This window comes from Gaeumannomyces tritici (assembly GCF_000145635.1).
Source record: "Gaeumannomyces tritici R3-111a-1 unplaced genomic scaffold supercont2.1, whole genome shotgun sequence".
Classification (NCBI taxonomy): Eukaryota; Fungi; Ascomycota; class Sordariomycetes; order Magnaporthales; family Magnaporthaceae; genus Gaeumannomyces; species Gaeumannomyces tritici.
In genome coordinates, this window is record NW_008804545.1 from 6419998 (window position 1) to 6444490 (window position 24493).

General features: G+C 58.9%; 10 protein-coding genes and 1 non-coding gene across 11 annotated transcripts; 5 read left to right on the forward strand and 6 right to left on the reverse strand.

Annotated features, from left to right (window-relative positions):
• Positions 1-694: 694 nt before the first annotated feature.
• Positions 695-6204, reverse strand: GGTG_02021 (von Willebrand RING finger domain-containing protein). The gene is made up of 4 exons (XM_009219792.1): positions 5412-6204; positions 4752-5108; positions 2900-4631; positions 695-2826 (listed from the first exon to the last, which is right to left on the reverse strand). Exons 1-4 carry the CDS (start codon positions 5593-5595, stop codon positions 1491-1493), a joined length of 3609 nt encoding a protein of 1202 aa, XP_009218056.1. The 5' UTR covers positions 5596-6204; the 3' UTR covers positions 695-1490.
• Positions 6205-7079: 875 nt separating this feature from the next.
• GGTG_02022 (hypothetical protein) lies at positions 7080-8828 on the reverse strand (the record flags this gene model as incomplete). Its single annotated transcript, XM_009219793.1, has 4 exons — positions 7080-7432; positions 7543-7583; positions 7916-8106; positions 8440-8828. Coding segments are annotated over 4 exons (974 nt in total), but the record flags the coding sequence as incomplete, so codon positions are not given.
• A 3051-nt stretch (positions 8829-11879) lies between these two features.
• On the forward strand, positions 11880-12241 carry GGTG_02023 (hypothetical protein; the record flags this gene model as incomplete). Its single annotated transcript, XM_009219794.1, has 2 exons — positions 11880-11917; positions 12031-12241. 2 exons carry the CDS (start codon positions 11880-11882, stop codon positions 12239-12241), a joined length of 249 nt encoding a protein of 82 aa, XP_009218058.1.
• A 440-nt stretch (positions 12242-12681) lies between these two features.
• GGTG_02024 (hypothetical protein) lies at positions 12682-13129 on the forward strand (the record flags this gene model as incomplete). Its single annotated transcript, XM_009219795.1, has 2 exons — positions 12682-12916; positions 12999-13129. 2 exons carry the CDS (start codon positions 12682-12684, stop codon positions 13103-13105), a joined length of 342 nt encoding a protein of 113 aa, XP_009218059.1. The 3' UTR covers positions 13106-13129.
• Positions 13130-13624: 495 nt separating this feature from the next.
• GGTG_02025 (hypothetical protein) lies at positions 13625-15322 on the reverse strand. Its single transcript, XM_009219796.1, has one exon. The coding sequence runs from the start codon at positions 15211-15213 to the stop codon at positions 14569-14571; it is 645 nt and encodes a 214-aa protein (XP_009218060.1). The 5' UTR covers positions 15214-15322; the 3' UTR covers positions 13625-14568.
• A 372-nt stretch (positions 15323-15694) lies between these two features.
• Positions 15695-15787, forward strand: GGTG_20018. The gene has a single exon. It is a non-coding gene; the product is annotated as a tRNA-Asn (tRNA).
• Positions 15788-15986: 199 nt separating this feature from the next.
• GGTG_02026 (hypothetical protein) lies at positions 15987-16672 on the forward strand (the record flags this gene model as incomplete). Its single annotated transcript, XM_009219797.1, has 1 exon — positions 15987-16672. The coding sequence occupies one exon, from the start codon at positions 15987-15989 to the stop codon at positions 16380-16382; it is 396 nt and encodes a 131-aa protein (XP_009218061.1). The 3' UTR covers positions 16383-16672.
• A 418-nt stretch (positions 16673-17090) lies between these two features.
• On the forward strand, positions 17091-17475 carry GGTG_02027 (hypothetical protein; the record flags this gene model as incomplete). The annotated part of the gene is made up of 2 exons (XM_009219798.1): positions 17091-17225; positions 17359-17475. 2 exons carry the CDS (start codon positions 17091-17093, stop codon positions 17473-17475), a joined length of 252 nt encoding a protein of 83 aa, XP_009218062.1.
• A 1786-nt stretch (positions 17476-19261) lies between these two features.
• GGTG_02028 (hypothetical protein) lies at positions 19262-20665 on the reverse strand. Its single transcript, XM_009219799.1, has 2 exons — positions 20023-20665; positions 19262-19934 (listed from the first exon to the last, which is right to left on the reverse strand). Exons 1-2 carry the CDS (start codon positions 20455-20457, stop codon positions 19344-19346), a joined length of 1026 nt encoding a protein of 341 aa, XP_009218063.1. The 5' UTR covers positions 20458-20665; the 3' UTR covers positions 19262-19343.
• A 436-nt stretch (positions 20666-21101) lies between these two features.
• Positions 21102-22510, reverse strand: GGTG_02029 (hypothetical protein; the record flags this gene model as incomplete). The annotated part of the gene is made up of 2 exons (XM_009219800.1): positions 21102-21293; positions 21362-22510. The coding sequence occupies 2 exons, from the start codon at positions 22508-22510 to the stop codon at positions 21102-21104; spliced, it is 1341 nt and encodes a 446-aa protein (XP_009218064.1).
• Positions 22511-22954: 444 nt separating this feature from the next.
• On the reverse strand, positions 22955-24390 carry GGTG_02030 (hypothetical protein). Its single transcript, XM_009219801.1, has 3 exons — positions 23607-24390; positions 23397-23534; positions 22955-23333 (listed from the first exon to the last, which is right to left on the reverse strand). The coding sequence occupies exons 1-3, from the start codon at positions 24220-24222 to the stop codon at positions 23041-23043; spliced, it is 1047 nt and encodes a 348-aa protein (XP_009218065.1). The 5' UTR covers positions 24223-24390; the 3' UTR covers positions 22955-23040.
• Positions 24391-24493: the final 103 nt, after the last annotated feature.

Below are 24493 nucleotides of genomic sequence, written 5' to 3' on the forward strand. Positions count from 1 at the left end.
AAAAAAAAAAAAAAAAACCTTAGCATATGCAACCTGAGGGGAGCAGCAGATAAAAAAAAAAAAAGAGGAGCCGAGCCAAGCACAGAAAAAAAAAAAAGAGAGCCGATCAAGGACGGATGGCGACAGGTGATACGGAAAGGATCAGCAGCAAATTAGGCTCTATCTCGGTGAGGATGAGGAGTAATGGGCGGCGGGTGGGGTTTCTGTATCCAAATACACAAAAAGTCTCAGGCCAGCCCAGGTACAGTAGACACAGCTCCCAGCCGCCCCAAGACCTGCTGCCTGCGTCGGGCGCGAGCTTCGCCAATGATGGAGCGTAGAAGGGGGACGGGACCTAAAAGGCTCCCCCCACCCACAACACGGTCGGCGTCAGAGTCGGGCAGCAAAGAAGCAGGCAGACCACAACTGACCCACCTCCCACCTCTCACATCCCACTCCCACGCCGCGCTAGCGCGTCCCCGCCGGACATGGCCGAAGCTCTGCAGAAGCCGCGGTGCCATCATTGGCTCGCGATCATCTGATAGAATAAGATAACCCGTAGGATCCGTTCGTTGGATACCTGGGCACCCGTGCTAGAAGGCTGGTGATTATGGTCCCCGCCGTTGGGGCCTGGATGCATCAACTGCCCGACTAGGGGTGCCCCCCATCCACCAACACATACGTCACGTCAAGGATGCACATAAGATACGGCAGACCGATCAAACAATGAATTCGTTGCCCGCAATACAGCACCACAGCTATCTCGACTCTCAACTACATCAGTCCACCCTAGTCCCTCCTCTTTCGTTAGTGTACAAGCATATTCTTGCTCCAGCTTCCTCCGCCCTTTCCTGGAACATGCGAACTCATAGGACTCGTGTCGTGAAATGTTACTGTCGAGAAAAAAAAGTAGGAAGTAAAACAGATTCCACCTTCATTTGCTGGAATGAAAAAGATGATACCTCGCAACTGCGCTGCGACTTTGGATGTGGCCAACTAAAAACGAGGACAAAAAAGTACAACCATGACCGCACCGACTGATTGAATGATCGACCGAAATAGACTAGCCAAGGTCGAAAGAAACAACGGATGGGGATATAGAAGTGCAAACCACAAGACACCAAAAAATTCCAAATAAGGGGTATGCGTGTAAACCTCGCGGTTTGGTCTTGGAGGCAGGCAGGCAAAGCTATGCAGTGATGACAATGGGGGATACCGAACCGCGGACGGCCTAGTACAGGTGGAGTGTATACATGATGAAGAAGCCGACTGGTATCCGGACAATATGAGAAAGAAGACGATGAGGGGGTGTTAAAGGGCATATGTCGGACCAAAGGTATAAAAACACAAAAAAGAAGCCGCCGACCAGAAATGCAGCAAACCCGCAACCATTCATATCGGCATAGTACAGGAAGTAGAGTGTAAAATGAGTCGCTCCGAACCCAAATGCAAGATTCAGAGGGTGGAGGCCAGGCCAAAGTGCCGGCGACAAAGGACATGCATGGAAGGGATCAGGACTCCTCCATGATGCCGCCCTCGCCGCCACCGTCCTCGCGCCACTCGCGCGACCGCTCCGTGAGCCTGCGGACGCCGTTGACGCGGCCGGCCCAAAGCGCCTCAATGGGTGTCCTGAAGGTGAAGGCGCGCTGGGAGCTGATGACGCCGATGGCCTGGAGCACCGCCTTACGGCTGTCGCGACCGAACACGGCCGGGTGGCCGATCCACTCGAGGCTAGACTCGAGCTCGGCGTCGAGCGCCGCAACAGCGGTCGCGTCGATGCCGTTGGGGCCGCCCACCATCATGGGCGGCGTGGCCGAGGATGGACCCATGCCCGCCGCGGCCGACAGGGCGTCGATGGAGCGGCTGCGGGACATGGTTGAGTGATGGTGGGGGCCCTGGTAGCCCGCCGCCCCCGAGATGCTGCCCTCGCGGCCCTCGCGCAGGGTCGAGTGCGAAATGGTCGAGTGCGTTGGGGACGGAGTGCCGTTCTTGCGCTCCGGGAACGTGGGGCCCATGGTGGGCGAGCCTTCGGCGCCCGCATGCGGCGTCGATGGCTGCGACTTGTTGGGCACCGGAGGCACCGGCGGGAGACCGCCCTTGCCCAGGCCTTTGAGGATGGAGCGCGTCTCGTTGAGGAGCGTGTGTGCGCGGTCGTGCTGGCCGCGAGACACGAGCGTCAGCGCCCGTGTCAACATGTCCGAAGTCAGAAGTTCCATGCGCCGTTGCACAATTTGTGGGTGTGGCGGGATCGGCGGCGCGTTTATCCATGACCTGGTGCGCGGGTTCGACGCCGCAGGGAGCATTGTGATGGCCAGCAGCGACGGCCGCGGCATGTGCGTCACAGTTCCGTCACGCAGGATATCGCCCCAGCTCAGATCCGCCTGGATCAGCGGCACCTCCTCAATCGAGAGCGTCCTCTGATCCTCCGAGTCCATCGGACCGCCGAGCGCCTCGAGCCCAGACACGATCGTCTCCCACGGGTCTTGCGGCAGCTGCTCCTCCGAGCCCGTATCCGGGAGGATGACGAGCTGGACGAGGATATCCCTCTTGTCGCCAAAGCGCAGGTCACCCAGGGACGCCTCTGCGTCACGTCCTGCTGCGCGCTTCGTGATTTGCAGCGCCCCGCTGATCTTGTGGAACTTGGCCGGGGACCCTTCTGGTAATCTGAGCTTGAGCTTGACGTTCTGGTGCGAGAGGGTTTGCGCCGCGCCCAGGCAGCCAGCCAGGCATTCCCTCAGCATCATCCAATCCTTGACGTATGTGTAAGATGCCTTTGTCCTTGACGAGAGCTCGATCATGGTGTCTGGCTTGTGGGTCATGCCCAGTCCGAAAGAGTGGATGGAGATCCTGTGCAGAAATCACAATTAGTATGAGAAGCACACAATGCCATCATAAAAAAAACACAGCAAAGATGACTTACTTGGCAGCCTCGGCTCGTGAAATGACAAAGTCGACGCTGTCGCCATCGGCCGTCGAGGCGTCACTGATGAGCATGATGGTTGCAACAGGGTTGTTGTATTTCCTCTGCATCAGCAGGTCCATGGCCACGTTGGCACCCTCAATCACGTCCGCCCGGTGGCTCTTCTGGCCGACGGGCTTGATGGAGGCGAGCACGCCACCCCAACCGCCCCATGCCTTGGTGGTCATGCCAACAATAGGCACGCCGCCAACACCGGACCCAAATGTGACGAGGCCCATGCGATCGCGGTCGCCGAGCTGCTGAACCATGAACTTGAGCGCGTCGCGGACAAGGTTGATCTTGACGCCCTGCATAGACGACGAGATCGGCACCACCACCACCACGTCGATGGGGACGTGGATGGAGGGAAACATGGGACTCCGCCCCTGTGTGGTGTACTCGGTTGGTGCCGTCGTCACCGACTTGGGGCCGCCCCACGACGAGGCGAGCGACGAAACGCGCTCGGTGCGCGGCCTGCGTTGCCAGTCTTCCTCGTCCGTCTCCGACAGGTCGCACTCGGGGCTCCTGACGGGCGAGCCCTCGACCGCGTTGAGGTCCAGCAGCGCCTGCTGCCAGAGCTTCAGCTGGTTCCGGTTCTCGAATCGCAGATGGAATTGTGGGAGCTCAGCCACAGAGAGGCTGAGGGTCAAGACGTTCTCGTCGATGTTGCCAGTCTCGGCAACCTCGTTCAGGTGCTTCTTGATCAGGATGGAGCCCTTGAGCGTGCAACGCGTGGTCCGGCGCGGCGCACCGTTCTCGTCCCACTGCTGGTTGGGTGGCAGCTTCTTCTCCTTGACGCAAATGAGCATCTCGGCAAACAGGAAGCATTCCAGCTCCTGCCACGACACCTTGTCCTTGCCGACACGGAGGGTTCCGTAGAGACGCAGCTTTCCGAATCTGCTAAAGTCCAGGCCGTGCCAGTTCTCCACCCTATTCCTGAGACTCTCCGTCATCTCCTCCAGAACCTCACGCGATTCGTACGGGTAGAAGCGCGGTGGTGGCGGAGCCGTCTTTGGCGATGGGGGTGACGAGTACTGGTCATCCATCCTGCCATTGTGGTGCGGCATGCCGCCCGAGAGAGGCGCCGTGGTGGGCGGCAGTGGTGGCAGGCCGGCCATTTGCAGGTCCTCGGGGTCGGGACGCCACTTGCTGTCTGGCACCTCGACGGTGATGAGGCAAGTGAGCGTCTGCTGCTGGCGCGAGCGGCTGATAGTCGGGAACTCGGAGCGGACGGTGACGGTGGGCAGCGGGATGGGGTTGCGCGAGGGCATGCTGCGCGGGCTGGCAAGGGATGTCTCCATGGCCTGCACATCATAGTCGTGGGCTCGGCGCGGGCCGCTCTGGGTAGTTTCAGGGTAGCCGTTGGAGGAGGTGGCGCCGGTGGCCTCGCTATCGCTACGATTGTGGCGCGGAGCATACCGCTCCGTGTCTCGCGTGTCTCGCGTGTTCCTCGTCATTTGGCTATCGCGCGACATCTGCGCCTCCCGCGCCATGTGGCTCCCGCGTTCCCGGACGTCGGGGTGGCTCATGCCTGTGGTGTGGCTCATGGCGGCCGTCGACCTGGCGTTTGAGCCACGGCTCTGGGGCCGGCCAACTTGACTTGGCTGGTCATCCCAAGGGTGTGTCGGCGTCGGCGTGGCGATTGACCTCGTATCCGATGACGTGACCGATCTCACAAGGTTGGAGATTTTTTCTGCAGCGCGAGGATCAGGTTAGCTCCAAGCCACAAGTGCCAATGGCGGCGGCGATCCCCCAGACGCGCCAGCCAAGGCTGGAGTTCGTTGCGTGACACAAAACCCGGTCGGCGGCTTACCAATGTCTAGCACGTTTCCGGCCCTGCTCGTGTCCAGGTGCAACGGTGCATCGCACCTCGGGCAGTACTGCGACTCGATCTCCTTGATGTACTCGTAGAAGCAGGCCTCGTGCGAGACGTGGGTGCACGAGAACTGCAGGATGCGCTCGCCGCGGAGCGTGTGTTCTAGCGGCTCCTCGCACACGGCGCACTCGGCGCCGACGAAGGTGCGCTCCCTCCGCGTGCGTGCGCGTTCCGAGCTCATGACTGAGTTGGATCTCCCGACGCTGTCTCGAGACTGGATCGACGACACCGAGCCGCTCTGCCGCTGGTGCTTTTGCGCGGGCAGCCGGATTGTCCCGCTCGAGATGGAATTGTCTGTGGCGAAGCAAGTGCGCTTGTTGTCAGCCTTCTCTCTTTGATCTCTCCCCTCCTTTTTTCAGTGATTTCGTCTGGGCCCTGGACGGTGGCAATTGTGCGGAGCTCGCGAGGAGCGGCGACGAGCGTGGTTTTGTCACTCCCGTGGTAGGCGAACCCTTGCTCGATTTGCCAGAACCAAACAATGCACCGGTTTGAAGGAAAGGGTGTTTCGGGCGGCAGGCAGGGACCCGCCGGCACAGGGCATAAAACGGAACAGCGGTTATAAGGGCTCGCCGGACAGGGTCAGGCAACCGAACCTACTCTTTTCTGGGAACGACGAAACCCCGTCGTCGGCCGTGTTGCTGGTGCCTTGATTATAGGCCGGGCGGTCGGCCTCCCTTTTCCAAGAGGGCCCTAGCTCCTGGCTGAGCAGACCAGACTCCTGCAGACGGCCCTCGACACCGTAGGCGTTCTTCTTCTTCTTGGCGTGGTACCGGCTGAACATATGGGATAGGCCCGGTGCAGAGGGGTCGAGGCGAAGACTCGGGCAGCTGTTACTTTTCCCCCTTCTCCTGCCCTTCGGGTTGGCTTGGGGGTGTACCCGTCGTCGTCCGCGTCGTAGTCGTGTTCGTCAACGTCAGCACCGCCGGAGCAGAGTTAGGCGTGGGCGAGGGGTGGCCTGTTAGCGGCTCGGGGAGGAGCACGGCAGCAAGATGCGAGGGCCAGGCCAGTAGGGCAGACGGCAGAGGTGTCCTCGTGGTTGGGGTGTACGCGGCACGAGCTCCTGCGATGGATGTGAGATCTTCAGGGGGATCGGCTTCAGACAGAAAAGTAGTCTGGCAAACGCGCGCCGGGAGAATTGGTGGTCAAGCAGCGATGGGCTCGTGGGCGCAGTGCGAAGGAGGCAGGGGCGACCAGGCGGTAATATGCCACAGAAAGGATGCGGGCGTCGGGGTGTATCTGGGAGAAGGCAGGGTAGGGGGTAGGTCGCTGGCGGAAGGATTTGGAGGGGAACGAAAGGGGGGTGGACAGCGGCTCGTCGTTGGATCCGGCGGGACGGGGTGCCAGGCACGGCACGCCCAAGTAAAATACCAGACAGGGTATGTGGGTCTGTGGCGTGGGTCGCACGCAAAGGCTTGGGCTGTGGGCGCGGCAAGCCTGGTTCGCAGCAAATTATGGGAGACGTGGGTGGTCGAATCGATGTCCGCCCCGGTGGAGGCGCACCCCCCCCCTTGCGAGGATGCAAGTCAGGGTTGCGTGGTCGTGATTCTGCTCGTGGAGTCGCCGCCCCTGGACCCTGGCCGGCTCCAGCGTCCGGGATGTGCGGGACAACAAGTCACAAGGGGGGGCGCGGAAGACAGGCGAGAGCGAAAAGCAGAAAGGAAAGAAAAAAAATAATAATAATAAAAGTGCTCCTGGGAAACGCTGCCGAGGGGGGTTTGTTTCAGAGCCACGATATCGACCAGGAACCGAACCAAAAATCCCCTATAGCCAACGGGGAGGTTCGCTGGCACCACGCTCCCACTGACCGGATTCTCGGGGAACACTAGCAGGGCAGGCTGGGGCCACATCCGTCTTGATCTGTTGGGAGCTGGTGGTTCCAGGATCCGAGATGCGGCTACGGAGCAGTTACTTTTCAGAGCAGCATTGCGGAACTGTCTTGGTCACGTCCTGCCGTTTGTCGTGGGCGCGAACGTCTTTGTCTTGTCTGAGTCTGGCGATATTTTTTGTGCAACATGCGCGGTGGGAGAGAAGGGGATGGGCAGAGAGAGCAGGTGAGTAAACAGGCAGGCAGCCTGTGTCCGGCTGCCGACACTAGTACGAGCGCGGCGCACACCCCGCCCACAGGTGCGTGGTGCGTTGCAGAGAGGAGCCCAGTGCACGGTGTAACGTCTGGCGTATCTCTAGGTGGGCGTGTTATTTTTTTTTCTTGGGTGGCGCTGTGTGTGTGTGTGTGTGTGTGTGTGTGTGTGTGTGGCACCAGCGGCTCTAGGTAGCACCTTCCATAGTGGTAGGCGCAGCCGGCCCCTTGTGCAGCGTTGCACCGTCCCAGTTGCGCGGGAGCGTGGCTATCAAGAAGAGGCCCCGACTGCAACCGTTGCCGGGACCCCGTGAGTGAAGGGAGGAAGGGTTCATATGGCCAGCCGGCTGGAGGTGGTGTTTGGGGATTCCGCGATCGAGATTGACCAGTCCTGAGTGTTCGTTCCGGCTACATGCATCAACCCAATTGGCGAATCCGGCGCTAAGGGACGGGGGTCTGCTCAATTGCCTCGCGCCGTGGAGTGGAGCGTTGACCGCGGCATCTGGCTGTCTGCCGCGGCGCTCCATCCAGGAAGTCGTGACTGGCCAGAGGAAGGGGTGATGCAGGCACAGAATTGGGCGACCGACAGGCAGGAAAAAAAAGAAACCCCACGCGAAGCGATCAGCAAACGAGCCCACTAGCTCGACTGACTCCCCGTCATATCTGGGTACTGCTGCGCAGCACGGCGAGTGCTGTAATATGGGATAATAACGGCAGGATCCAGAACCATGAGTCTGGGCTCGGGAAATACCTAAGTGACAGGGATGGCCGCCCAGCGTTTTCTCCGGATCTTCTGTCATTTTTTGCTTCTTTGGCTTCTGCCCTCGTTCCTCGGTTCTCGGCGGGGGAAACGGTCATCCTCCCCATCCTCACTGGAGCAGTCCAATGCACCGGAAATGGGCGTAATTTGGCCCTCACCCAGCCTGTGGACAGCCGTCCAGCCATTCGTTTGATAAGACTGGTGGGAAGGCCATTTCATCATTAGGGGACTCGCAACCTAACGTTGCCACCTCCAGAGACTCACCCGGCGGTTGGGAGGATTTGGCTCGGTCCCATAATTGGATTAGAAGCTGTTTCCCACAGAGCAAGTGGGCAGAGCTCGGGTTTGCAGCTAGGGGCCCGGGCAGCCAAGTGGTGGTCGGCATGTTCTTCAACGGCGCAACGGCCGATGGCGTCGTAGGCCATATACACGTAGATCAGCACGTCTTCGAACTCCTACAGGTCCTTTCGCGCAATTAAGGATGCACCCGAGCGGCTGCACTTGAAGATCAAAGAATAGCATGCGCATTATGGCCCGCGCTACGGGATAGCAGAGGTGCATCACCGCCCTAGGTGTCCTCCTCGCGGTGAAGTGTGGGAACTGCTGCTCCCCAGGTTAGTCGGCCAAGCCCCACTTGGTGCTATTTGAGAAAGGGGGTCGGCCGTGATGATAGCACGGGCTCCCTATCCGCAGTGCCGCCGGCTGAGGCTAGAGACGGCCTTGTGTTTGGAATTTTGTTTCCATTGCTCCTCCCAGTCCGGTTTTCCCATGTTTGCTTTTCTGTTTACGGTCTTCCCTCCCTCCCTTTCTCTATCTCCGTCCCTGCCCTGGCGACCACACAGACTAGCGGCGATGGCGGTTTTTTTGGTCTGGCCCCGGTCCTTGCAGGCGGCGCACGGCGCCAGCGTAAGCTCCTGGCTGTGCGCAGCACGAGCAGCTGCTGGACCTGCGGCTTGCTCTGCTTTCTCCCCGGGCCACAATAAACGGCCAGGGGGGTGGGTGGTCGAGTGGGCCGCAGGGACACGACCGGCCAGTCTGGGTGTCTGGGTCGTCAGTGCGTGGTGCAGCTTGCCAGCCAAGAGGGGACGCTGCCCCACTCCACGGATTAGCTCTTGCGGGGCAACTTGCAGCGACCTTGGGGCGGCGGACGGACCTTTTAGCAGGCCCTCCTTCATCCAAGTTGACCCTCACTCCAGAGTCGCGGCCCCACTGGCTTGCCTTCGAGCCCCATCTCCAGGCCCGGTTTGGACACTACCACAACCGCGCCGCCAGATGTTTGGACAAAGACGACAGCGTAGCAAGCCATGCAATATATCGGCCTGTCACAGACGCTTATTTCCTGTGCGACGTTACCCTAATGCCCGCTAAGCTCGCGGCCCTGAGTCGTTTGGCCCCCCGTGCTAATCGCGGCATGGGCTGCTGTCCATAACGTTCAGCTGCGGCGACTGCGGCCTAAAAAAAAAAGAAAAAAAAAAGGAAGAGGATGCATCAAATCTGAGGCAGCGCCAGCGACGCAAGGGAGAAGGGGGCGCGTGGGTGGTTATTGGCGAGAGAAGTATCGGCTAGAGAAACGAAGAAGAAAAGGCATGGAGCAATCATGTTGCAGTCGCAGCACGGCAGGCCCCGGTCAGAGAGCAACGGAAGGCCGGCCGCGAAAGATTGATTGAAAAAGCAAACTCGAAAGCAAAGAAAAAAGTGGCCAGGGCGTCACCCCATCCCCCCCTGTCATCCGGTCCCACCGCCAAAGCCACGCATGCAATGGAGACGCGGCGGGCCCGGGCGCCCCAAAAGCTAAGGCCCCACATTGCACCGCCCAGTCGAGAAAGCCTCCCACTCAATCGGGATGCCATGATCAGGAACGGATGTCAGGATGGGCCCGGGCACGGCCGGCTGGCAGCACACACGAGCGTTTTTAGTTTTTTAGTCTTTCGCGTTTGTATGAGGACCGCGGTGTCTTGGACTGATCGAGTAATCGCTACACGCGAAAAGGGCCACCCGATTCTCAAAACGCGCTCCAATGTCACTCTTCCATGCCAACACTCTTTTTTTTTCTTTCGCTCTCGCTCTGCATCGCTAAGAAGAAGCAAGAAGGATGTGTGTGTCTGTGCTCGGCCCGTTGTATCCCGACCTTGCTCGGCCATTGGTTAACGTCGGCCTGCATGCGAGTGGACGGGTCCTGAGCATCTCTGGTCCCGACGTGTAGTAGCCATTTTTTGCCCTCTCGCTTTCTTTGGTTTTGCTGTTGGCGAGATGCAAGTATGGTATCATTGGCATCACACACCCACACACACATATACACGCGGTCTCGCAGTTGGCGAGCCAGGCAGGGGTGTTGTCATCATTGACCATGAGGGCGTCCAGGATGCCATGTAACGTGAAGCTGCTAGTTGGGGCGGAGGTTTGCAACGGGGTGGCCGACTGAGTCGCGAGGGATGTGGCGCCTCAGCTTCTCCGCTTGCGCCTCTCTCCCACCCTATCCCGTCGTCCTCTCTCTCACCCCGCTGCACGCCATGTGGCATGTGGCATCCCAAGTCTCGTTGTTTTTTTTTTCGGCCGCGCCTCCGCCCACGATTGGCACGCGCGGATATCGGACCAAACCTCAATCCCCTCAGTGGCCCTTGTCATGACGGGTGGAAACACGTAGCCCGGGGCGACCGAAAGAGAAACCGCGTCGCACGTGGGGATGTTGTTGCTAGCCCGGCGCCGGCTCCGGGTTAGTCCCAGGAGGATATTCGATATTCGCAACCCCCAGCCCAGCCAGCCCACCGGCCCCAAGGCGGAGCCGTCGTGGCTAGCTCGTTTGTGTCCAACCCAGGCCCCCCTCTTCTCGGGCCTATCTCGTGGCTCCCGCGCTATACTGGGTTACCAGCTTGATATGGCTTGGTATTGCGTGTCCATGAGATGCCCTGCGTGACGCCGGCCTTGATTCTCCCTGCTCCCTGCATGGCCGCCGGCACGATAGCTTGCCCCCGACGGAGGCAGGCAAGGGGAGAGGTTCGCTAGGAAGGGATGAACGTAGATAGAATGGCGCGTCGATGGAAGAACGTCGGCTAAAGGATGTAGCCGGCGATATTGGACGTCCAGGCGAATATACCCTCCATCGTTTGTTTGGTGTGCTCGGACCCCTTTTTTTCTGTTTGCCGACCATCCACACCAGAGGAACGATCACGCCAGCGACGGCTATGCTGCAGGCGGAGAGCTGGCAATGCAAGTCCAAAACCAAGAGATGTGAGGTAATGTGCATATCCGGCCTATAGTGACCCAGGCCTTCTCCTCTCGAGACAGACAGTCTGGGGCCGTCGAGAGAGGGAAGGTCATCACCCATGGTGGTGGTGCGGGCTCTCAGCCAGACTGAGGCTCCACTCACGGCCCAGCCGATCCCCTCGTGCCCCTCTCAAGCACAGACAAGCCTCCTGCATTCCGATGTGCAAGATAGGTGCAAAGTCTCCGAATGGTCACTCCCTCCCTTTGCTCGCTGCAGCCCGAACCCGTCTCCGTGTTTCTCTCTCGACCCCCGCTTGTGTTTCACGTAGCAGCCAATACCTACCACGTGTCTCCCGAATTGATGGTGTCATGCGTGGCGTTTTTTTCTTCAGCCGCTCGGCTGACATTCGAGAAGGAAGAGAAACTTGCTTCTTTTCCGCTGCCAGCCAGTCGTTCATCGCTAGTGTTGGTGCTAGTGTCTGGCGCTGGGGCTATACGACCTAACCCGCCAAGGCTGGCCGTACACATGGCCAAGCACGATATGACATGATGGTGGCCTTCTGCAGGGGAGCTGCAGGTATTCCAACGAGCCTCGCTCGCTTACGAAGAAGAGGAAGGAGATACAAACCCACGTCGCCCAAATAAAAAGCGATACACCAAAAAAGTGACCTTATCGGGCGCATTCATTCCTTCTCAACTTATTCGATCTCCGAAAAGAAAGAATGAAAACGTAACTTAATATGTAAATAAATGCTGCCATTTTTTGCATTATTTTATTTTATTTATTTCGCTGTGTATTGTGTATTTTTCGAAGCCGTCTTTTGCTACCGATGTTTTCGCTGCGAAAGTGCTTGGGGCAAGTTCCCCACATTCTGATCTTTTGGTGTATCGCTTTTTAGTTGGGCGACATGAAACCCAAAAAGAGAAGGAATGTAACCAGGGAACGAACGTCTGGGGAAATGAGCGCGTCACCGGACCTTTGCTCCCGCTGGCCGCTGAAGAAGTGAACTGTCAGGGACTAAACATGCCCCAGAGGTTCACGCGGCCAAACCGGCCAGACGAGTGAGTGACCGGTCAGTCTGCAGCATTGGTATTACGAACAACCACACGTTTGACGGTCCATAAGTGGGTGCTGGAAGGGTCGTATTCTGATGGGCAATGCCGCGCCAACGCAGGCCACCGGGATATGATCGCGCTCGGGCCCCTCCGCCAGATTCTGGTTCTAGTTCTGCCGTTGCTGAGTTAGGGTTGCTTGCTTTGAGGGTGTGCCCACCACCACGGTGGTGCACTGGTGGTGGCAACCCCTGGCTGTTGTCAGCGACGCTATTATGGTTCAAGAGGAGAAGGTTTCCAAGGGAAATTCCACGGGTTGCGCCGCACTTTTGAGCTGTCACATTGTTTTCTCCGACAATTTTGGGCGTGGATCTCGAGCTCATTCGAGATACCAAGGTAAATGCATGCAAAAGGAGACGACATGAATGCAGGATCGATAAAGAGAATTATTTTCGCAAATGTGCCAATATTCCAGAATACGATCTTGCACAAGGATAAATAATGATAATAATAAAAAGCTCCGAACCTGCTTCTCCACTTGCTCGGCTATGTAAGTCTTGTCGACGAGAGAGAAGAAAAAAAGGGGAACCACAGGGGCCAGACAGCTGCTCTCGTATTGCAGGCCATGGTCGGCCGGCATTGAAGGATTTAGGATGCTCGATACCCAACTTTGCGGGCGGGCAAGCATCGTTCTGCAGGCGGCCCAAAACGGAATGAGTATTCGGGAAGGAGGGAGAGAGAGAGGAGGAAAAAAAAAGGGGGGTCGGGACGCGATGGGCGCGCGTGGGCGCGCGCTTGCAAGACACGTACCGGTCACCAGCGCCGGCATCCGGGGAGGAGGCGAGGCGACGGGTGATGCGGGTGGAGAAGTGACAGGGGTGGTGGGAAAAGACGAGGGCAGGCCAATGATGTGGACAGAAAAGGGCTGCCGGTTGATGCGACCAGGGCTGCTCGTGGGCCTTCTTCTCTTTTGGCAAGGTGGTACCGGAGGGACCCAACGTCGGTCAGGTACGGTACCACGTCTACATGGGAGATGGATGGGGATGGGGAGGAAAGAGAGTATGCATCCGGAGCTTTTCTTTCTTTCAAGTGACCATTTTCATTTCGCTGCCGCGGCGGCATTGCACCTTCGATGTCGACTTGCCCTGTGCGGGCGTTGCACCGTATTTGGGGTTTGTCTCTCCATCCCCGCGGTGAGTGCGACGAGACTAGGAAGCTGAGGCCATCGTCGTTGTCGTCGCCGGCCAGAACGGCAGAGGCATTTCCCGAACATCATGATCATGGAAAGCTGTGGGGGGATCCGAGTCGGGCAATTACATATTCTGCAGGGGGGAGAAGAAAAAATCACGTAACACCCACGACTTTCCCACCCACTTTGGCGTTTCTTTCTGGGAATGACGGGCATTTGGCAGGCAAGGGACGGCGGCCCGGGACCGCTCATCATCATCCATCATCATCTGCCATGTGCTAGGCGGGCGCTAACAAGCAGGCATTGGACAGACTGCCCGCCCGCTGACGTGAGACGTGATGACAGATGGGTACCTACGGCAAGCAGGCCGCTCCGAATTGCGAGCTTCCCGGCTTGGGTGCCCATCGCTAGGGACCGACCAAGAAGAAGAAAGAAAAAAAGAGGGTTGTGTGGGTTGATTGCCAGTCGGCCGCGTTGATTGCATAACCCAACTGCCCGCGCCTTGACATCAACTGCGGCTCCGTATGCAAGAGAATAAAAATGGGGCATTTATGTCGTTTCACAAGGCCAAGGTCTCAATCCAAATGTCTTTTCTTGCGCCTCCTCCGTTGGTACGGCATTACCGAGAACCACCCACGTTTTATTTTATTGCCCCAGTAATAATAAATAGGACATAAGGTTCATTTGTGCAACCACCGACCACAGGGCCCCCTTATCACTTTGTGATGCCGTCGGGGCATTATTTTTGGGCTGTTCTCTGATGGCCCCATCAGGGCGTGTCGTCTTGGATAAAAATGAGACTGATCCCTGTAGGCCCGAGCCGTTTTTACCAAACAAGACGGTCCTCCGGGAGATCATGGTGTGCACGCCGCCGGTCGCGGAAGGCCTGGCCCTGGACGGTAACGATTATCGCAGTCTGTGCGGAAACGTTCTTTCGCGAGCATCAAACCCAAAGCCAAAAAAGAAATCTGTCTGTCAGGCCGAAAGAGGAATAAGATAAGGCCCAAGCGGGGCTGCCGTGACCCCCACCGAACGTAAACACCGGACGAATGCTTCAGGATAGGCCGGCCGTTCTGGAGATGCCTGTCCAAAAGGCGTGCGGCGGTGCACTGCGTCTTCGTTGTCCAAAATGGGAGGGAGGTGAGACCTGCATTAGCGGCAGACAAGAAAAGCCATGGTGTCTCGCCATGGTCGAACTAGGCGTCGGCGTCGGCTGCCTTGGCGCTCGCGAATGCGGTCATTGGGACAGGACGATCGCGAGGGCCGCTAATTTGGGCTTGCTCTACGGCGTTCGAGAAGGATGCCAACTCAGTGACCTGCATCATCCTGACACATGGAGCCCGCACATGGCGACGGCTCTCTTCTCTCTCTCTCGCTGCATGCTCCCGCCGCCTCTCTCCTGTCTCCCAAGTATGCACCGCGGCCACGCTAAATCCCTTGACATGCACACACACACACCCCCCCCTCAAGACTAGCCTGGAAATACAGCCGCGAGAACCGCCGCTGTGTTTGCCACGTGGGCAAACTCCCCGTCCAGGCTCGCGAGGTGCACGCCGTGGACGGTGTCGGCATCGAAGGGGCCCCGCTCGAACGTGGCGGTGGCGTCGCCAACCACCACCACGGCCCCGCCGTCGCCGTCGCCACCGAGAACCTGCAGGTTCGCCGCCATGCGCGCTGTGGTGCTGACGCAGTGGTCCGTCGTCAGGCCCGCGACCACGAGCTGCCGCGCCCCAGACGCCCGCACCCGCGCCTCCAGGTCCGTCCCCACGAAGGCGCTGTTGAAGTGCTTGGTGACGATCGGCTCTCCCGCTCGCGGGGCCGCGAACGATAGTGCCGCTACCGACGGGATTGGCGAGCTGGGGAGGTGGTGTGAGGGGTGTAGGGGCGAGTCGGGCGACGTGGAGTGGTGGTGGACGTGGATGATTTGCACTGCGTGGTGTTCTGGCTTGGTGGTGCCGTGGTTGTGGTTGTGTCGGCGCGCGGCCTCGAGGAGGGCCGCGACGTTGGCTTCAAAGGTGGGGGTGCTGCGTGTCTTGCCCCAGTGCGTCGGGTGCTTGAAGCCCTCCTGGATGTCGACGAGTAGCAGCACGGTTGGGGTGCTGGATGCTGGGTACATTTTTGTCGCCGAATGAGGGTGCAAATATTTATCCGGTGATAGTCGAGCAGCCTCAATGGCTTTACGAGAAAACTTACAGCCACCTCAAAGCAAGCGGGCTTTATACTAACACGCAAACACTAGGACTACAAGATTGGGTCCTTTTTATATCGCCCTCGTCGACTGCGCTATCGATGCCTATGCCCGGTCCATTATCTGTCATGTAAAGGGCGCGCGGCTTGTCGTTGTTGAAATGGGCGCAAGTGACTTCGACCCCGCATCGTAAACATAAATTGAAGTAACGGCGTCGGTAGCCAAACTACAAAATTATAAACACTCGCCATTTCTAGTAAGTGCTAAGAGCGAAACATATAACAAACGTGTGTTGGTAGATGATAAGGAACGCCACGGTGGGAAGTGCTTCGTATTTCTCACCCCGCGATTGTACCCCGCTATGTAATGTGCACAAGCGAACCATCTCTCGCCAATCACATGGCACTCAGTCTCCGTGGCGCAATTGGCTAGCGCGTCTGACTGTTATACTCCGGTATGATAAGTCATCAGGAGGTTCCTGGTTCGAGCCCAGGCGGGGACGCGATATATTTTTTTCGCTTCTTTTGTACCAAATGGCAAGTTTTCTTTTTAGATTTGGTTGCAATCATCATCATCGGTCGTACGATGTGGCGCAATACTTTTCAGCGGATAGAATGATGATGAAAACTTTGATCGAGGCTGCCGTTTAAATGTGGATCCACCATCATCAATCTCGGCGATTTATACTTGGCGCATTTGCCATGCAGGGACCGGCTGGTACCTCGGGATGGCAGTTCTGGTCTCGTCCAGGAAGGGCGGCACAGCGCATGTGTGCAACGACGGCAGGTGCCTCCTTGGGTTGGGCTCTTTCCCCGTCCGCTGGACTGGGCAGCGGGCATCTGCATAATCCGAAACAAGGCCAGATTCCGGGCGATGCTGGTCACCTGCTGGCGGGCGGCGTCTCTCGGCGATGCAGACCCAGATCGCGTAGCAAGCGCCCCCTCCCTCAAGGTCCCAGAAGCCCCATTCCTTGGTGGAGGGGATGGAGGGATGGAGGGCCCCTCCCCAAGGTGCCTGCGCTTCTTGCTGCGATCTCCCTGCATGCCGCGCGCGGCTCTGGGGAGGAGAGCCGCTATCACCTTATGCATCCAGCCTAGGCGAATGCGCAAAAGGCGAGATAGGCAGGCACGGACGTGCAGCGCGCCATGCATGCACTCACGTCAAAACGCCCTCCACACAGGGCGCCTTGGGTAACTCGGGGGGCAAGGTGTCATTTTTTTTTTCAGCCTGCTCTTTGTCCTGCAATGCGTTAGCCCACCCGCGCGCATCGCATCCTCTCCTGTGGCTGCAAGGACGAGCAGCCAAGTGCCGTAGGGCCCTGACTCGTTTCCTTGGAAGCGCATGCATTCTCGATGGGACCTCTTGGGTATCACCCAAAAGTCGGCGATGATGGCGTTTCCAAGGCGGAGGGGGAGGGGATTGAGGGAGGGAGGGTTTCATCATGCCATCCACCTTTTATCGCGGCCCTTTCCCCTCCTTCCTAACCAACCCGGCAACTGCGTCTACCACAAGTATATTCTCCGCCGCCGCTTCCTCCTTACGGCAGCTCGTCTCCGCACCCGGGGCTACGCTAGCACGCAGCCCCGGGCAAAGGGCCGATCGAGCGGCTCGAGATAATAAAGCCGTCGAAACAGGGCTTGCACCTCGCTCCCTGCTGTCACCCCCGCCCCATCTTTGGCGATGCCACCAGTGCGCCCACCCCGCGCCGCATCCTTGGCGCGTGTTTGTGCTCTAGACGCTCCAGCTCTCTCCCTTATACTCTCGTTTTCCATTCGCCGACTGCCCACTGTGGGAAGCATGATCGAATGAAGCACACCGCCACTCGCGATCTTGTTCGTATCGCTGGGTACGAAGATGAGTACCAAGGTGCACATCATGTACGCATGTTTCTCTGCCGTGCCCACTACGATGCAGTCAAGTCACAACAACCCCTCCGTCAGGTGTGATCTACTATAGGCACACACACACACACACACACTCACTCACACCTACCCCTCTTCCCCTATATGCAGAGAGGAGAGGCCTTGATGGATCCCCCTTGTGATCTTCCAAAACGACACTGACCCACGGCAGACGCGGCCTGGGCCTCGGGCTGCCGGTAAAGAGGCGGAAGAGGCTCTCTCGTCTTATTTCTCCCCCGCCCGACCTTGCATCGCAAGCAAGGCACTGCTACCACATGCTGGCACCTGACTGCTTTGCATCCCCTGGTTCCTCCTCGCAGTAGATTGACGGGGTGGGTGAGCTGCTCCAAGGGGAGGGATGTCTCCATGTCAGCCGAGGCAGGAAAAAGCTAGGCTGGCGGGAGAGAGTTCCCGCCATATCTCCCCATTCCCTATCCCTGGAACATCATAGGATAAATTAATATGCGTTTGGCTTGCATCTGGCCAGTCAGACAACGCACTACCACCCCAGCAAGCCCAGACTTGGCTTCGGTGATATCTACATGAGGCACATACGTATGTACAGTAGATCAAGGTCCAGGTCGCCAGTGCGGACCCTCCATGGGATAACCGATCCTGGGTACGATCCGTGGCGCGCGGGGGGGTTTGTCTAGGCACAGACTTGCAACAAGACCGTCAGCGGTTCTGATCAAGACACACCCAGGGCCCCCCTCGCCCGGAACGGTGGCATGGCTCAACGGTTCAGGGCCGGCACTTTGCAAGGGCTGGGTCAGGCCGGGCTGGAAGGCTGGAAGGCTGGAAACAAATCTGGTTCGACCCAGATGGCTGGCGCTGTGCAAATGTGTTTCCAAACGTAGGATTTCCAGCCCGCCTCCCAGTCGGCTGGATCTGGGATGCACCCAGAACCGCCCCTCGTCAGGGGACGGTTGCGAGCTGCCATTGGGTGCGGCGCATGGATCGGTGATTTTCTTTTTTCTCTCTCGCGGGCCATGATAGATTGGGCCTCCCCCCCTTTTTTTTCTGTCCCTCTCTGCACTGAATCTGAAACTGGTTCGCTTGCCATCCTTGGTTCCCCAGCCCCAACTGTGGGAACCTTTGGATGCGAGTCAAACAAAAAACAGGGAGACAGCTTGCAGGCGAACGCTTTGGTTGAAGAAACAAGCCGGGACGCGGCAGTATCTTTAAGGCAGACAAGGCCCACGTCAAATGGCCCCCGAATCTGGTTCAACCACACAAACTTTCTTTTTTGTCTTTGGTGGGTTTTGTGGTTCGACTAGACCCTGGCCAAGGTACCTTGCCCTGGATGGTGTGAGATATAGTTTGCGGGGAGCTGTAAACCGGCCCGATGGCTGTGTGTCACCGACCTGACACCAGTCATATCATTGATGTGTTGTATGTGGTGTGTGCCACGCTTGCTGGACGTTGGAAACGCGAGCCACGCCAGCTTCGGCTAGCCTTGCGATGGGAGGTAATTTAGTGCCCATGTCAAACTCGGGTGGGCGCAGATAGAGGACGAGATGGCGTCTTGCTTCCCAGAATTGGCTAGCAGATAGGACACTGCAAAGTTGGGGTTCCATCGCTCGTGGGATTGATCGCTTTGCTGCTATAGTTGGGTGTGCATCAAAGCGTCAACCATCGTGCCCTCCTCCTCCCCCCTGGCGAGTTGTGTACCCGCTTTCTTCCCGCCCACACCTGCTGCCGCCACTGTTGGGACGGTTCCTCCGCTCGTGCTTGCGTGTGTGTGGCACGGCCGCTCAGACCCCAGGGAGCGACATCGGACGGTAGGATAAATGCGAGCTTCCAGTTCGGGCTCTAGCCTGCTTTGGGATCCCGAGGTTGTGTTCGAGAGGACGGGGTTTGCCGCCACTGCTTGGCGGAGAGGGCTGATTGATAATATGAATGTCTGGGTCTGGATCACTCCCGTTGCGCGGCACGGCGCGGCATCAGAATCTCAAGGCGGGACAATCTGCACGATCGGCGTCACGGACTGTGATTTTGAAGATTTCCACGAGCATCAAAAGTGACGCTTCGTTCAAAAATGCTGCCGTTGTGGACGGGATGGGAGAATGAAGGGGCGATCTGCGCATGCAATCTGTTACTTTGGATATATGCCGTGTGCTAGCTGGTAGGTCAAAGTTCCCGTTTTGGATACCGGCTTTACTTCGATTCAGCCTCCTTGGAGGCCTTCTGAACCACCGCCACCTGCTCTGCCGAGGCGTTGGCCCGTGTGTCCTCGATGCCCCTGACGACGTCGTCCGGCAGCGGGCCATCCGCGATGGCCGCCACGTTCTGCTCCACCTGCTCGACCCTGCTGGCGCCGAGCACGAGGCCGTCGCCCAGGTCGGCGCGCAGGACCGAGTGGAACGCGACCCAGCGCAGCGCCGCGGCCGCGTGGCTGATCCCCTTGGCCTCCAGCAGGGGTTGGAGCGCGCGCACGGCGGCGTGCAGCTCGGGCCGGTCGAGCGAGGCCCGCAGCATGCCGCCGACGACGCCCGGGTCGGCGAAGCGCGACGACGACGCGTCCACCGCGCCCGCCGTCAGCCGGCCCGACAGGAAGCCCGACGCCAGCGGCGACCAGGCGAGGAAGGCGATGCCGTGCCGCCGCAGCACGGGGAAGAGCGTGGCCTCCTCCTGCCGGTGCGTGAGGTTGTACTCGCCCTGGTACACGGACGGCACGGCGTAGCCCTTTTGCTTGCAGATGGCCACCCAGTCTTCGACCATCTGGGGCGAGAAGTTGCTGAGACCGATCTGGGTTGTCGGCGCTGGTCAGTCTCATATGGGAAGGCGAGGGAGGGGACAAGGAACGGGGTGTCTTGATGGCGGTATGTTGACTGACCTCCCGGCAGCGGCCCTTGCGCCGCTGCTCCTCAAACGCCTCGACCTGCTCCTCCAGCGGCGTCGTCGGGTCCGGGACGTGGGCGTACAGCACGTTGATCTTGTCGACCCCGAGGTTCTCGAGGCTCTTGATCGCGCTCGCGCTGACCTTCTCGGCCGTCAGGGTGCCTTGGGGCTGGCCGAGCGTCCAGGCCACCTTTGTGTCGACCTGGAACCCGGCCGGGTGGGAGGCCACGCCGCTCGCGGCTATGATCCTCTCCGAGTCGCCCGGCTTGCCGCCGGCTGGGTAGATGGCCGCCGTGTCGATCCTCTTAATCCCGAGCCGGTCCAGGGCGTCCACCATGCCTGGGAAACCCTCCGCCGTCGTTGCTGGGCCGCCCCATGGGCTGCCGAAGTTGGCTGCGCCGAAAACGAGAATCGGATGAGAAGGAGCCATGATGGGCGTCTTGGCGGAGGCTAGGGGTGCTGGAATAGGAGACTGTGCCAACTTTAGTGTTTGGAGTAATATTGTTCCGGGATGCGGATGAGGAGGTCGGCTTTGAAGCGGGCATTGCCAGTTTTATACCCCCTCTCTTGGACAGTGCAGCTCCCTTCCATAGATAGGATCGGCTCGGGTGCCTCGAGTGCTTCCTCAAGCATCTCCCCTCAGTATCAGGTTCGGATGATAAATCCGTGATACTGTGCGCGTTTGTGATCCTAGTCGACAGACAGGCTCGGGAAATAGGACTTTGCCCGTGATTCTCCGCTATCCCCGGTCAATGTAATTGTCCCCCCATGTTCGCAGTGGCCATTCAGCGCTTGCCTTGGGCCGGTCTATTAGATGGCATTGATCCACCAGCGGACTTAAGTCCAACTCAAGTCCGACTCAAACAATATCAGTTGCGTCATCTACATTCAAAAGGCGCCAGACTTTGTTGGCAAGCCCTCTCCTAATACACCAGAGATGTCTTCAAAATACACTAGGTAGGTAAGAATGAAGACGAGCACAAAATAACGCATTTTCGTCTTTGGCGTATTAATACGGTAGAAGCGAAACATTCCGCAACATTTAACAATTTGGCGTTTTACGCAGTCTCGGCTTTAAAGTTTAAAGTCCGCATTCGTCTTCTCCCAGCCCTTGAGGCTCGGTTCCAAGGCGGCCACACGCTCAGCCAGACGCTGCTTCTCGTCCTTGGCTCGCTCCGTACAAAGCTCGTACATGGTCGTGAGGTTGAACAGGAGCGTGTGGGACGAGTGGCCAGAGTCAACCATTTCCTCCAGGATCGCTCGGCCCTATGTTTAGATGTGGTTAGAATAGGCGTGGCAGTAAAAGGCCGACGGCTTGAGACTCGCAAACCTACCTGCTCCATCCGCCCGACGTAAAGGAGACAGACGGCCGTGTTGACGCCCACCATCTCGTCGCGTGGCAGCTCCTCGCGCAAATCCGTCCAGGTCGCGAGAGCGGATTCGTAGTCTCCGTCGGCCATGTCGCAGAGGGCCGAGATGACCTTGTCCCTAGAGGAGTCGGGCGCGAAGGAGGGGCCGCCTTCCCTGCCTGCGTTCACGCAGGCACGGGCCGCATCGACGTCCCCCAGGTGCAGCCACAGCAGCGCGCGCGCGGTAGCCAGCCTGCTGGTGCCGTTCTGGACCACCGGCAGCGAGGCGAGGTGAGCCGCCGCGCCGGACAGGTCGTCCATCTCGACGAGGGCTCCGGCGACGCGGAGGCCCAGCTCAGCCAGGCGGCCGCGCCACAGCTCGCGGGCCGAGTTGTCGTGGTTGGCCGTCGCGCGCGCCAGCCTTGCGCGGGCCTCGCGGGCCAGCTCATAGTAGCTCATGACGGAGCGGCGTGGGTCGCCGAAGCCGAGCGACTGCAGGCGCACGGCCAGCACGCGCAGCTCCCAGGGGACCAGGTGGTCTGGTGGGTCCTGCTGCTGGGCCGCCAGGAAGCTGGGGCTTGGGCTGTGCGGCGGCGGCCCGGCGGCGATGGCGTCGATGCCCAAGCCGATTGATGTGGTGGGAGAGGCGATGATGGAGGGTGCCGTGGTGGGGACGGTGTTGGCGAGGTAGAAAGGGGACTGCACGTCCTCGAGGGCCTTAACCTCTTGAGCGGCGATGTTGGTGGCCTCGATGAGGGTCAGACAGGCGAGGCGGGTGTGAAGCAACGAGAAGATGCGGACATGGTCTTCGGGGCTGGGAGGCGTGTGGCCGGCGGTGCCTGTCAGCTGCTGCACAGCGGCCACGGCGGCGGCGCGGTAGTGGCCACGGGCGACAAGATCAGCGATCGGCGCTTCCGGATCCGGCTGATGGGGCGAGTCCCGAAACGGCTGCGGGATCGTGGTGGGACTCAGGGTGTGATATATCTCAGGCCTCAGCAGGAAGGAGAAGTCCTTCTTCGGCGGAGGCCCGAGGCGGGGAGACGGGGCAGGCGAGCGGCCCGGCGATCGCGGACTCCTCGGGTTTGGCGATGTGGCCCTGGGACTAGAGCTTTGCTCCGGCGAGAGGAAGCTCATGTTCGGATCCGGCAACCGGGGCGAGCTGAGCGACACACTGGGGTGCGCACAAAGCAGACGTTCAGCACCTAGGCACTATTACAGAACAGACCTGGTTGCTTGACATGGTCTCATCCAGCAAACACTCACTCATCCACCTCTAGCGGCCCCTTTGTGGTAGACCGCGGCCGGGTCGCTACGTAGGTTGGGCATGTCAGCATGAGCCCTGCTCTTTACCTCGGGAGGCATCAAACTGGGACGCCTTGTGTGCAGCGTGGATGCGCAGAGATGGGTGCCTCACCTTGCGGTATAGATTTGTTGCGGGCATGTTCCCTTAGCGGCAGCTGCTTCTGCGGCCTGTCCATTTTAGTGACCCACGCACACTCGCCGAGATAGTATAGGTGGTGTTGACGGCACAGAAAGAAGGGACGGAGAGGAAAGCTGAATGACGGTGACGTCGGGTCTGATTGAAGGAAGGCAGCCACCAGATACAACTGCCCCACATTGAACCCCACTACAGCACACCTGTTTTCCATGGCCTACAGCTTTGTTCACTTTTCAAATTCCCTTCGGAGACTTTCGTCCAGAGACAAGAACCCATCCCTGCCCATATACTTCAGCAGCGCCTCTGCCCTCGACGCCGGCTCGATGATGGCCAGGTCGTCGTAAAGGCCGGGCACATCCTCCGCAAACTCGCGGTCCGGAAACGACTTCCTCAGCGACTGCAGCACCTTGTTCCAGTTGAAGGGCTCGGCGACGGCGAACACGCGCTCGCCCGCCACATCCTTGCGCACGAGCGCAGCCACGTGAAGTAACGCGCAGTCCTCGGTGTCGACGAACCACTCTGCAGCACCGAGTTAGCGGCTAGGAACAGACAAGGGAGCAAGTCCAACGGGTCGGCGCATACCTGGTGCGTATGCATGGACAAATGCGTCGATCAACTCCTTGTTTTGGTTGGTGTACAAGGCTTCGGCACAGCCCGTAGTTGACGGGTATCCCTGGTTTTTCACATCCAGGACTTTCCCAAAGTTGCCTCCAGGAAGTACTGCCAGATGCATATCATGTGTCAGCCAATAGTCCCGACTTCTAGCCCTTGATCCGCCAAGGGGGTGCTTACCACTGTTGACCACGAACGCAGGCTTGTTCTGCTTGACCCAGTCCCACATGGCCTGTTCCCCCTTGGTTTTGCTGGCACAATACACGGCGAAACCCTTTTGCCCATCTGACATGTCTTTGGGCAAGTTTTGGGCGACCAAGACCGACTCCTCGTTCCAGGTCTCCGCCGTAACCCGGATCCGCTGATTAGGATGCGGGTATACGAGCGCGCTGTAAGAAGATGTCAGGACGAATCGCTCTACTGAAGCCTCGCCCGCGGCGGACTCGAGCATCCTGATGGTGGAGTCCACGGCCACGGGGATGACCTGGTCCGGGTTTGGGTCGAAGGTGACGGCTGATGCTACGTGCATGACGCCCGCCATGCCCCTAACCGCATCGTCGAAGGCGCCGGGCTTGGTGATGTCGACCACCTGGACGAGCTCGAAGAAGCCCTTGCCAAACTTGCGGTCGAAATGATCGACCATCCACGCGTTCTTGTCTATGCTCCGGACGGTCCCGCGCACCCTGTAGCCGTGTGCGAGCAGCTGGTTGGCGACGTGCGAGCCGACAAGGCCGTTCACGCCCGTCACAAGCACCCAAGCTCCAGGCGGGATGGAGGGGTCGTTCAGAGGCGCCATCGCTAGTCTGTAGCTGTGGTTTGTAGGGAGTGGTGGCTACAATCGTTCCTGTCTTTGACCCCAGAACACGTTCGAGAGGGTAGGTATGCACGAGAGGCAGAGATTTATTATACCCGTGGTATTGCAAGCCCAAATACCGCCCTTTGTTTTCGGTTCTAGCGCTTAGATATCGTTCGATGTGATGACAAATACAGTCCCTGTTTTGGTTGCAAAGCAGGGGTGTCTGGAAAGGGTTACATGGGCCTGCTTACTGAGCTAAGTTCGTGGCTCG

Excerpts from the sequence above, each read along its gene's own strand:
- GGTG_02021 (XM_009219792.1), bottom strand. The coding sequence starts at position 5,595 with ATGTTCAGCCGGTACCACGCCAAGAAGAAGAAGAACGCCTACGGTGTC. Across the intron at positions 5,109-5,411 it reads TTCGTCGTTCCCAGAAAAGA|ACAATTCCATCTCGAGCGGG; the intron begins GTAGGTTCGGTT and ends GCTTCGCCACAG. Across the intron at positions 2,827-2,899 it reads TCACGAGCCGAGGCTGCCAA|GATCTCCATCCACTCTTTCG; the intron begins GTAAGTCATCTT and ends ATTTCTGCACAG.
- GGTG_02025 (XM_009219796.1), bottom strand. The coding sequence starts at position 15,213 with ATGTACCCAGCATCCAGCACCCCAACCGTGCTGCTACTCGTCGACATC.
- GGTG_02028 (XM_009219799.1), bottom strand. The coding sequence starts at position 20,457 with ATGGCTCCTTCTCATCCGATTCTCGTTTTCGGCGCAGCCAACTTCGGC. Across the intron at positions 19,935-20,022 it reads GCAAGGGCCGCTGCCGGGAG|ATCGGTCTCAGCAACTTCTC; the intron begins GTCAGTCAACAT and ends CCGACAACCCAG.
- GGTG_02030 (XM_009219801.1), bottom strand. The coding sequence starts at position 24,222 with ATGGCGCCTCTGAACGACCCCTCCATCCCGCCTGGAGCTTGGGTGCTT. Across the intron at positions 23,535-23,606 it reads TGCGTTCGTGGTCAACAGTG|TACTTCCTGGAGGCAACTTT; the intron begins GTAAGCACCCCC and ends TGCATCTGGCAG. Across the intron at positions 23,334-23,396 it reads TGTCCATGCATACGCACCAG|AGTGGTTCGTCGACACCGAG; the intron begins GTATGCGCCGAC and ends TCGGTGCTGCAG.